The sequence below is a fragment of the Passer montanus genome, unplaced genomic scaffold (genome assembly GCF_014805655.1).
Source record: "Passer montanus isolate IOZ18808 unplaced genomic scaffold, ASM1480565v1 scaffold47, whole genome shotgun sequence".
NCBI lineage: Eukaryota > Metazoa > Chordata > Aves > Passeriformes > Passeridae > Passer > Passer montanus.
In genome coordinates, this window is record NW_024369596.1 from 35,352 (window position 1) to 47,029 (window position 11,678).

The following is an 11,678-nucleotide window of genomic DNA, read 5'->3' on the forward strand; positions in this document are numbered from 1 at the left end:
CGTGAGGGCCGCGCTGTCGGTGAGCGCCGAGCGGCTCTGCCTGGCCACGCTGCTTTATTGGGGACCAAGGCAAGCACAGCAGGACACAGCGGGGAACCCGTACAACACGAGAGGGCGTGGGGACACGGCCGGGAGTCAGGTACTGCGCTTGGTGTGGATGAGCAGCTCCCGCTGCAGGCCAGCCTCGATGGTGGTAGCGGTCTTTCCCGAGGGCAAGTCCGTGATCAGGGTCAGCTTATTGAAGACGCCGCGACCAAAGTAGTCAGCAACGACTGAGAAGCCATCGTTTGAACACTTGAGCTGCCAGACACAAAGCAGCAGCGTCAGTAAAAGCCTTCAGAGCCTCTTGCTTCTAGCCTCCTTCCTTTATCCCTGTGCACTTAAAAGCCTTTGGTTTAGTGGACAGGACACTTTGCTCAGTCCATGCAAGGGCTGGCTGTAGCAGGAGAACCTGCTACATTTTCTGACACTGGCCATCCCAGCTCCTGTTTCAATGCCACTTCTGAGCCACGCACCAAGGTAACGAGCAACTGAATTAAGCAGGAAAGTGAGCGCCTCAACTGCTCTAGTTTCCATGTGTGTTAACATTTTCCAGCTATGTCCCATTCTCACCCTCACCACTTAATTAATCCTTGGGGAACACAAGGTAGATGCCACATTTTGGTGCTGTCCCTGTTCCAATTCACACTGTTCTCCTCCCTTTCTCCCTAATTACTTCTGTACAAGCTGTTGACCAGCTGTCACACTGACCAACAGGTCTCAAGGTCTATATGAGGGTCAGGTGAGGACAGATTCTCTCTTTCACCTTCACAGAGATAACGACTCCCCATACCCTTTACACAATGCAGTCACCCTAGGATCTAATGGCACATTATCCAGGTAACCTTGTTTACAAAATACTTTCAAGCCTTACCTGTCTCTACCAGCCTCCATTTACAGGTCTGTAAATGAATCTAAACTCTATTTATTTCAACGTGGTAAGATAAGCAATGTTACCCTACCTGATGCTGAAACTGGTCATGCAGATCTCTCTTCTGCTCCTGGGCTCGGATCATGTCCATCACTTTGCGATTTTCTGGCATGCAAGTAGGACATTCTGAATCACTCTCAGAGTAGCTCTCAAAGCAGTGCTGGTGAAAGGAATGACCGCACAGGAAGTGGACTGAAGGAAGCTCCAATGCACTGGTGCAAATGCTGCACTTGGTCTTCTGAAAAATCTTGGGACTGAGTGACAAGATGGAGAAGCATGAGAAAGACAAACTACACTTCATCTTACTAAAAGACAACAGCAGTCCTATCCTTGAATAGGACTAGACAAGACAGCACACATTCCTGCACCTTGCTTTTAGCTCTTCAATTTCCAGGCGGATCCTCGTAGTTTCTTCTCGGTATTTCTGAATTCTCTGCTCATCCTGGTCTATCTGGCGGCTTTGCTTCTGCAGCTTGTTGACAAGATAATCCTTAATCACAGACAGGGTGGCTGTGGAGTTATGAGCCAGCGTCTGCACAACTGAGAGTAACTGAGATGTTAGTTTAAACAGAAGCACAAAAACTGCAGCTATGCTTGTACTGCCAGGGCAGACTGCTTTCCTGGGACAGGCCACTTACAGGCAAAGGCAGCTGGCATTCTCATGGAGTTGGAAGAGCTCACTTAAAGACTCTCTTTCAGTTTGATCTCTTCCAGAAATGGGCAACTGGGAGCATGTCTGGATAACTCAGACCAAAAGCAACAAAGGAAGGATCTAGTAGTGGATTGGATTTTAGTTATCCACCAAGGCTCAACAGGAGTTTCAGCACACCCTGCATTGCCCCACATTGACAGGACAGACAGAAATCATGTATGAGACATCTCACTGAAACTGCAGATCTTTCTCCCTAACTACGGAGCTGTGACTGACATTGTTTTTCCCTAGGGAGCAGGTTATTACTTCAACTGGTAGGCCCAATTTGATTGATTCTTCTAATGCCTGATCTACAGAAAGCACTACAAACTAGTCTGGGTTGGAGTCTTTTGTGGTTTGTGTTTCTGGTTTTTGCTTGGGTTGGGGTTCTATGGCAGGGGAGGCTGAGGGTTGAATGTCGTATGTCATTACCAAGCAGTGGAGGCATAAGATTCTTGTTCTCGATGTGTTTCAGCACTGCAGCAATGTACTCCTTGCAGTTCTCCTCCTTCCGTGCGAAGTAGCTGAGAGCCTGTTCCCAGAGACTGGCCTCTTGGTCGCCATACAACTCGCACACCTCAATCACCTTCTTGTACTGCTCATTCTGCATGTGGTAGTGCATGATCTGTTGGAAACTGTGGGAGAAAGACTCAGCTGCAACATTCCATCTTGCCCTTTGAGGTTCTACAGGGACCTCACCCAGCCATGCACTTCCCAGACTCACACAGAAGCCAAAGACAAGTCTTTTTTCCACTCTATATAACTGTCTTGCTTCAGCAGTGAGGTATTTCTGCAGAGCAATCATCTACCATGCCTGTCTTGAGACACTAAAGAGGTAACTACCATTAATGGTACAGACATTCATGGTTCAGAAATCGCTGCAGTGGGGGCAAGAGGGGAAGGACAGGACTCTAAAGACCAGAGTAACACTCACAGTTTGCCCTGCTCATAGAGGTAGAGAACACCATCCTTGAAATTGTGCATCTGACATAAGACCAAGGCCTTATCAAAGACTGTTCTGAACCTTCCACTCTTCAGGAGGGTGAGGGCTTCACTGTGCAACTTCTCCTTGATCTACAAAAAGGGGGAAGAGGTCACGAAGAGGAACCCAGGCACACCCACATACACACTACACATAGACACTATTTTGCATTAAGACTTTACAATTTGGAGCTCTTTCACACAGGTCAGTTTTGGTACTTGCTCTTTAACCCTTTTAAGCAAACAGGACTGATTTTCTTTGGCCAAACAGCCTACATCCTCACAGATCTAGGCAAGCAAGTAAAGATACTTTTGTGGGCAAGCCATCTGCTCACAGAGGCTGTATTGTCTGGAACCTGTCCTTAAAAGACATACAAACAAAACAAGCTCAGCCATTCTGAAGGGAATATTCTCCCAGATACTAGGCTGCTTTCCGATTTCTGTGCTATTTGTCCAGCACAGCATATGTATTGCCTCATGTTGCCAATGCCCAGCGGGAAAGAGCATTACAGGAATGCAAATATGACTCACAGACACCAAATCTTTCCGTCAAAACACAATGCTGGAGGAGCTCAAACCTGCTCATCTTGTTCATGTGCCCAGTTCTGCAGCCGAAGTTCCAGTAAAGTGTCATAGACACCCTGTGGAGAGTCAGCCTGCACCTCAGTCATGTGCTCCAGAAAAGCTTTCAGTTCCCGGGAATTGTTTGCAAAGACTGGGATGAACTCCTCTGAATTAGCCTGTAAAACAGTCAGAAAAAGACAAGCACCCACATCAGTCTAAGCCACTCTAGTGCTTCCTTCCTGCCATGAGGAATGTTTGTTTCCAGAGTCTCAGACAGGACAGATACAGCACAATACAGGATGCTGACAACATCAAGGATCAATCCTGAGCAATAACTTTAAGAGGACCCCTGCCTCTAGGACTACCAGTACATCAGAATGGGCTTCTCATAGAATCATTGAATAGTTTGGGTGGGAAGGGAACTTTAAAGGTCATCTAGTCCAACAACCCTGCAAAGAGCTGAGACATCTTCCATTTCATCAGGTTGCTCAGGTCCACATCCAACCTAACTTGAATGTTTCCAGGGATGGGGCCATCTACCAATTCTCTGGGCAACCTGGTTCAGTGTTTCACCAACCTAATTATAAAAAGTTCCTTCTATCTAGTCTAAATCTGCTCTCTTTTACTTAAAAATTATTACCTCTTGTATCATCACAACAGGCCCTGTAAAAAAGTTTGTCCTCACCTTTCCTATCAATTGAGTACTGAAAGGCTGCAATGAGGTCTCCCTGAAGCCTTCCCTTATCCAGACTGGGCAACCCCAGCTCACCCAGCCTTTCTTCAGAGCAGGTGTTTTCCATCCCTCTGATCATTTTTATAGCCGTCCTCTGGACCCACTCCAAAAGGTCCGTATCCCTTCTGTGCTAAGGGTTCCAGAGCTAGACACAATATTCCAGGTAGGGTCTCATGTGAGCAGAGTTTATTAAGTTATAATTCTCATTATACCTAAAACATCAGGACGGCAACACAAGGTATGCAGAAGCACTTGCTGCAAAGTTGCTACTGGAGAGCAACAACTTTCAGTCAACACAAACTCTACCTTTTTTCCTTCTAGCATCCCAGGGCCTTCATTACCTCCCGAGGGATGGTAATCAGTGCAAAGGATCTTCAGCAATTCAGTGGTCTCATTAGGGACATGGTGCATCAGGATTTTACCATATCGCTTCATGTTACTCTCTGCCTGTTCAAAGGGCAGTTTTCCAATGTAGTGCAAAGCCTCTTGGTAGTTCTGTGAAGACAGACAACAAAACAATCACAGGACACTGGCCTCTGCTCTCTACTTTGAGCTTAGGACAGAAAGCATTGAAGATATGCTCTGAATTATCACCTAGTTCACTATTCCTGCTCATTTGCCTCCTCAGGGAGAAAGACTGGATACAGCCTGGGGGAAACATTTAGATGAATCCCCAACTAAGCACTCTTGCTCCTCTTAAAGGGCACTGTAAAAAGCCACATCAGAAAGAAAACAAGATCTTCTGATTTCCCCAACTAGTCTAACACACAAGACAAAAGCAGAAAGGCAATACACCAACAGCAATGAGTATTGTTGCTGCTGCTCTCATCAGTATGCTATCCTCAGCAAAGAGGTCAGTGAAATTACATTCTCGCTAAAGAGGAGACTAGGGAATTGGTATTCTCCCCAGTAAGAACACACGTGCAGTTATGTCTCCTCACCTTGATGTCCTCTAACTGGATTTTGAGGTACCATTCGTGATGCTCATGCTTCTCTGCCAGGTACACGGCATGGGAGTAGTAACCAGCCTGGCGAAGCACCTTGATAGCCGTCTCCACATCAAAGTGGACCTCACTCTCACTCGTCTCCAAGAACAAAAGCAAAGAGATGGTCCCTCAGAAAAATTCTAGCAGTCCAGAAGCAGTAATCATTTATGTCAGAGGAGGAAAACATGAGCAGGGACAATCATGGTACGTCTCATGCAAGGGAAAATCACCCATGCAGAAAGGAAGGAGTCTAACCACTTCTCATTTGCTTGCCAGTTGCACTGGCAGAAGCAAGCACACTCCAGACCCAGATGGCAAACCAAACAAACTGAGAAAGGAAGCAAGAGCTTGAAAATAAAGGAGCAAAAACCAGGGTACTGAGTGGTAAATTAATTACTCTCTCTCTCTTAACAGTCATAGAGGAGGGAATTTACAATGTCACCACAACCCCTTTTGAATTATTATGATGACATAAAAATGTAGCATGATTCCATGTCTCCCCAATACCTTAATGAACTCTTCCAGTTTGGAGCTGTCTTTGAGTTTGGTATAGCAATTCAGCAGAAGTGTAGTGTGGTCTGCATTGGCCAGGGACTGCAGATGGAGCATCTGTAGATAAGCAGTAAGGTTGTGGATACGCTGAGCATCCAGGAATTTCCGAATAACATAAGATGGTTCTAGCTTTCCTATAGTTCTGTGAGGGGAAGAGTCATGTTACAAGACATTGTATACTCATGCAATCAAAATAAATGGAGAAATTAACAAGAGAACACAGAGAAGCCTTAACTTCAGCAGGTACTCTCTTGTGACTGCTCAGCTATGCATCAGAAGCAACAACTAGTTATGGTGTAAGACTTTTTTTTTGTTTTGGACTGGTTTAATTCCTGTGCTGAAACAGAAACCAAGGCCTATGTTGCTCCTACCTACAACATCGCTCCAGAGGACCCCCACGTACCGGATATACTGCTGGATGGCTCCATCATGGTTTCCCTTGTTATAGAGATGATCACCATACTGGCGGAAAATCTCTGACAAACCATCGCTGTCCAAGTGGTGGCTCTTGGCCAGGTTAATGGCCATTTCAAATAAGTTCTTTCTGAACAGCATCTGTTAAATACATGGTAAGAGCAGTATGAGAGAAATACCACCCCACAAAACAAGTTCAAACACACCTGGAAAACAAGTTGTTTCTTCATCTTAGTGCATACATGTGCTTGGGCCTTTACATACCAATTGTCTTACAACACTGGCTATACCAAAAAGCTATTTGGTCACTTGCTATGTAATTCACTTGCCTGAATGGTTCCATTTTTCAGTCTGCAGAGCCAATACAATCTTACAGACATAAGGCAGAGATTAGTAAGAAAACAAATGTACATGCCTCAAGTTTGGTTTGTGTATCCTTCTCCTGCAGTACATGGATCTTGCCGTCTCTGGTCAGTACATAGAGAGATCCCCACTCTGCTAGGACATCCACTATGTCATCAAAGACTGAGCTGTATGCAATGAATTTGTTGCACAAGTCATAGATATTCAGGACTTGTTTGTCTGAATTCTGTGCCTCGTTCCCAGCAAATTCTGACCTGGAGAGCAGAAGAAAGTTTTAGAAAACAAGAAGAACATAACTTGAAATCTTGATAACTGTTCAAACTAGGGATGTATAGAAAGCAAGACAGAGTTCATTCAGGCAATTAAACTAAGTGGATCCTGAGGGAAAGTACCATGTATTTATACACAAATTCCATCATCCTGTTACACTGAGAAATTCACAGGACTAGAAAAAAATCCCTCTCATTCAGCACATTTAATTGTGCTACTCCCACAAGGGAAGTTAATCAATATATGGGTCGGGATGAACCTCAACAACATCTGACAGAGTCGTAATCTGCCCCCAAGAGCAAAGCTTCACAGGGAAGAAGGAGAAGGAGAAAAAGCATGAAGCTGCATGAGCAAAAAGAATTCATCTGTTTCAAGGAGCCCTACTTTGGGGAAGTCTTCCGGTCCTTGGAGACAATGATGAGGTACCCCCGATACCAGTGAACAATCAGCTTTTGTCCCTCGAAAGCAAAGCAGGGGCCACGTTCGTCTGGTTGGTAAAGGTACACACATTCATTTCCTGCCACAATGAACTGGAGATCCTGGGAGGGGTCACTGAGAGATGAACAGCGCAATCCACATCCGTGAGTGTCCAGCTCCAGGTGAGGATAGTCTTTCACTGAAAGCATATAAGACTACAGAGGAAACTCGAGGGTTTGGGGATCACTCTGAACTAGACTCTGAAAACAACAGAATTTGCAAGTCAGAGTCACATTTCTTTCAACTAGCTTCTCACCTGGATGTTCTCTGTAGTCACCACAAACAGATGTGTTGTTTTGCCAGACTGTCGAAAAGCAAGGCCAGTAACAGGGTAACTGCCCTCATGCAGGATCTGGGTCTTACTGTGCCGGTCTCGAGTGATGTCTCCTTTAGTAAGTACAACGCTCCCATCTGCAAAACCTGGAGAAGCAGACAGACCAAACTATTATTTATACAACACACCTGAAATTTTATCCAGCGTAAGTTAGGGAAGCTCCAGTCAGCAACAGCACCATGCTCACTAGCATGGTATAAAGCAATGGGATTGCCACAGGTTCTCACATCAAGTCAATCTTTGCCAAATCACTCCCCACTGCTCCAGTTACAGTTCAGAGCTGCCACACAACTGCACATAGGATAGACAGCACTGTTCAGCAAGGGTTAACTTGCTTTCCACACACAAACTTCACATGCAGATTAATTTTGTCTGTATTTTGTTTTACAAATGGCCTTCCCATACAGCAACTGTAACTATAATTTCAAGTCCCTTGCTTATTCAAAACATACTACACACTGTAGAAAAGACCAGAGGGAGATTTTTTAAGAGAGAATTAAACACACAGTTTTCATAGCTTGTCAACAGCCCCAGTCTTGTAAGTTGTTCTAGGGTTGAAGGCCACTGTACACACAGGGAAAGCTTTTTTGATTTCAGTGTAGGGACCAAGTCAGCTGAGACCACTTGGAATCTCACAACATTACTGCTCTTATACTGTCAGAAGAGTTAAGCAAGAAACATTACCAAGGAATAGTCAAATCCAAAAAGAGAAATTTCCTTTCTTCTTTGAAAAAAGGTTTGTATAACCCGCTTGAAAAAGTATCTCTGGAACATTAGGTATCACAAAACTCTCATTTTTTCCTGTACCAAAAGAAGCTAAACATAGTACTAAGATCAATAAATACGTAGCCTTACCTAGCTGGTAGGGAAAAGAGGACATAAAGCTTCCAAGTATCAAAATTATTAATGTAAAATAGGCTAAGTTTATGCATTTATCTCTGGAGCTCTAGGATAGCACAACATACACAGTATCTCTGTGAGGAAAATGTAACAACTGAGTGAGAAAAAAGATCATCAGGATCTTCCAGGCTGGTTTTTGTATTATCTATTCACGTTCCTTACCTCTCAGTAAGGACTGTAATATTTTTCTTAAGCTATTATAGTTCAGCTTTACTTACCAATAGCCATGAAATTAAGATTCTCGTGGACGGTTAGGCAGGATACAACCGTGGGCTTGTTACCTGGTATTGCTGGAAAAATTCGAGTGCAAAGAGGATTACCACCATCCCGTTTCTCCAGGTTCCAGACTTTCACCTACAAACAACGATGATCTGGCATAAGCAAAACATGGGGTATTAGTAGGCCATGACCTGGCACCAAAATGTTATAGGACCCAGAAGGAAGAAGCTGTTGCTATGATAATTTAGGGAAAAAACCTCTGCTAGGATTTTTCCTGTCCTGAGGAGCTGAGGGCCTCAGGAAAGAAATGTAAACAATAACTATCTGCTGCTGTGGAAGGCCACAGGTGAATCTTCCATTGGTCCATGTGGATTGTTTTCAATCAGTGACCAATCACAGCCACCTGTGCCAAGGCTGTGAGCCGTCACAGGATTTTTGTTATTCATTCCTGTTCTATTCTTGTCTTTGTAGCCTTCTGATCTCTTTCTCTCTGTTCTTTTAGTATAGTTGTAATGTAGTATTTTAGTATATTATATAACATAATAAATCAGCCTTCTGATCAAAATGGAGTCAAGCCTCGTGTCCTCGTCCGAGGGGCCCAAGTTTAAACAAGAGAAGCTACTTAAGAAAAGGCAACTGAGATAATCAAAATAGTGTTTAAGAAAGAACTGTATTACAAATGTGTTTTCCTCTCATCGTCATTTAACTTACCAAAGGGTTTATACCCTCTTCATCCTCACCAATAGAAACCAGGATACTGTGTTGCTTCAGCTGGTACAGATGCGTCACCCTTAGCTTGTAAGCTTGGAAACTGCTGAGTTGAAGGGAGCGAGGCAAAAACCAAATCTGACCTTCCATATTTAGATCACAGTTAAGGCACATAAGGAGACCAAAAAAAAAAAAAAAAAAAAAAAAAGCCCCGCACCTCCAATCGTACAAGAATCTGCATGCCTTTTGCTGACTCCTGGTAGAGTTACAGCAAATACTTCTGCAGAGCAACCCGGAGCACCAACACATGCAGCAGCGCTGTGGGGTTTTTGTTTAAACAGAGCACAACCCACAGCGGAAAGCGGCCGCATTCCCGAGGCCGAAGCCACCTCCGGGCCGCGCAGGCCACAGCGCCCGGCCCCGCGCAGGATATCTCCGAACACGAGGCTGCCCCGGCCCGAGTCGCAGACTGCGATGCCCGGGGGCAGCGCGAAAGGCTTCGCACCGGCCCCATCCGGCCCCGAGGGCTCCCTCACCGTCTCTCTGTCGAAAAAGACGAACCGGCGCCACTGCAGGTACGCGGCCATGTTGGGGCCGGCCCCGCGCCCCGCCCCTCACGTGACCCGCAGCCCCGCCCCTCGGGCGGCCCCGCCCCTCCCGGACATTTAATTTTAATGGCTGAATTTTGAACACACGTACTGGGGAAAAATCACAGAGCCGCCTAGGAATTTGCAACTCAGAACGGTGTCAGCAACCTTCAGTAAGTCATTTTACAGTAATATTTTTGCATTACAGTATTGCATACATAATCTTTTTAATTTGCCTCTGTCCAACGGGAGATATACAAAGTAGCTGTGTATTCTTTTCTATAATTAATAGTACATACAAAAAGTCTTGGCCTTTAAATGTGGATAAGAACTAATGAAATCTGTATATTTGCTGTGAGCTCAGAAATATGATTAATTATATGTGTTATTTGTCACAGATTAAGCTTCTTAGTTTAACAAAAGCAATAAATATATTAAAAATAAAGCTATACCTTTGAATACATGTGTGAGTCTCAATGTAACCCCAGCAAACCAGAATGCATTTGGCATTTATGTACTAACACAGTACTTCATTTCATTGCAACTGTACACTTTCACTGCTCCAGCGCCCCAGGCACTGCTCAAAGTGGGACCTTGTTTACAATCTGAAGTACTTAGTTACCATTATGGTAAATTCTTGTGATTCTTTTGTTAAATTGCTTAACTTAGGCTATCAATTAAGTGCTGTTGGGCTTGCTGTTAAGCCTTTATGCAGAAACCTCTGGTCAAGTCCAGGGCCTAGCTGAGCAGGGGGGTTGACTCTGAACCCTGTGACTCCACTTACCCATTCCTACCCTCACTCTTTTTGCCCTTCTCCCCCAGCAGCCATGTCGATAATTTTGGGTTTATATTGGGTGTAGCCTGCTTTTACACTGTGTGCTTTAACCATCTAGGCCACAGCAGAGTGAACCTTGCCACTGAACTTTACCCTGCATTCACTTTTACATGAAACCTGCTTTTTCCTTTGCTGATTTTTAATGCATCTTTACAAGACTCTTTTTCCAACCACCAGAACCACAGCACACACAGCATCTTCTGCAGCACAAACAGCCAGCAAGGCAGAACTCAGGATGACTCCTGATGAAAGACACGAAGGCACAGCCCCAGCAGGACCTGCAGTGCTCCTCTGGCCCCTTGCAGAAATTCTCATTGTCAAAGAAGCTAACTTGGCACTGCAACCAGATGGCACCCAGAGCCTTCTAGTCTAGAGGACACAAGACTGTGGACCATTTGACCCTGGAAAAAACAGCTGCCATGTGCAGGGCCTGTGCAGAAAAAGGATGCCTCTCATGGACACAGGAGAGCACCTTTTATTGTGTGCCTCCTTTTCTTGAGGCTTCTCTCCAAAGGTTGTTGCATCCAATGCAGACCATGAGTCTCTGTAAGGACACCAGCATGTTTTTCACTCAGCAGAGATAAAGGAAAAAAAACCAGAACAAATGGGAGTTCCAGGGAGCTTTTATTGAGTTTAATTAACAAAATCAGGATTTTTCCATTCATCTTTTTTGCACTCACAACTCATGAAGCTCTTCACAAGTCAGTGCTGCAACACATACAAAGCCAGAGAAAACACATTCTCAACAAAATCTGAGCTCCACTGGAGAGTTTGCCAATTGCCAATTTAACAGAAAGCCAATTTTCCCCTCCCTCCCTTGACTGTTTTGAAGGACTAGACCATATTGTTTGCTGGTTAACAGTTAGAATAGCAACCCCTCGTCTAGGGTCTACTGGATTATGACTCTCCACTTGAATTGCAAATAATTTTTTTTTTCTTGAAATATAAGTTCCAGTTTCTTTCAATAAGGGGAACAGTGACTATTTTCTTCTCCTGACACCCCTTCCCCAAAATTACTGGTTAAAATACAGCAAGGCTGTATCTTAATAAAGACATCCCTACTCCCCTCCCTCCTCCCCCCTGTCCTCGTCCGA

General features: G+C 44.6%; 2 protein-coding genes across 2 annotated transcripts in view; both read right to left on the reverse strand.

Moving 5' to 3' along the window:
• Positions 1-35: 35 nt before the first annotated feature.
• On the reverse strand, positions 36-9,782 carry VPS11 (VPS11 core subunit of CORVET and HOPS complexes). Its single transcript, XM_039721731.1, has 16 exons — positions 9,596-9,782; positions 9,166-9,314; positions 8,454-8,589; positions 7,258-7,421; positions 6,909-7,156; positions 6,307-6,508; positions 5,881-6,032; positions 5,433-5,619; positions 4,881-5,024; positions 4,246-4,434; positions 3,221-3,382; positions 2,596-2,735; positions 2,094-2,296; positions 1,339-1,510; positions 1,002-1,224; positions 36-300 (listed from the first exon to the last, which is right to left on the reverse strand). The coding sequence occupies exons 1-16, from the start codon at positions 9,747-9,749 to the stop codon at positions 136-138; spliced, it is 2,790 nt and encodes a 929-aa protein (XP_039577665.1). The 5' UTR covers positions 9,750-9,782; the 3' UTR covers positions 36-135.
• Positions 9,783-11,189: 1,407 nt separating this feature from the next.
• The window catches only part of DDX6 (DEAD-box helicase 6), a 16,665-nt gene continuing 16,176 nt past the window's right edge, over positions 11,190-11,678 (reverse strand). Inside the window, exon 15 of the mRNA XM_039721732.1 lies at positions 11,190-11,664. The gene's annotated coding sequence lies outside the window, so the exon portion shown is untranslated. The remainder of the gene's footprint in view (positions 11,665-11,678) is intronic.

What these genes read in the sequence shown, in the direction of transcription:
- VPS11 (XM_039721731.1), bottom strand. Translation starts at nt 9,749, where the DNA reads ATGGCCGCGTACCTGCAGTGGCGCCGGTTCGTCTTTTTCGACAGAGAG. An exon ending in AAGAGGGTATAAACCCTTTG is followed by an intron (nt 8,590 to 9,165) that starts GTAAGTTAAATG and finishes CGTTGTTTGTAG; the next exon opens with GTGAAAGTCTGGAACCTGGA. An exon ending in TCTTATGCCTCCACTGCTTG is followed by an intron (nt 1,511 to 2,093) that starts GTAATGACATAC and finishes AGTTACTCTCAG; the next exon opens with TTGTGCAGACGCTGGCTCAT.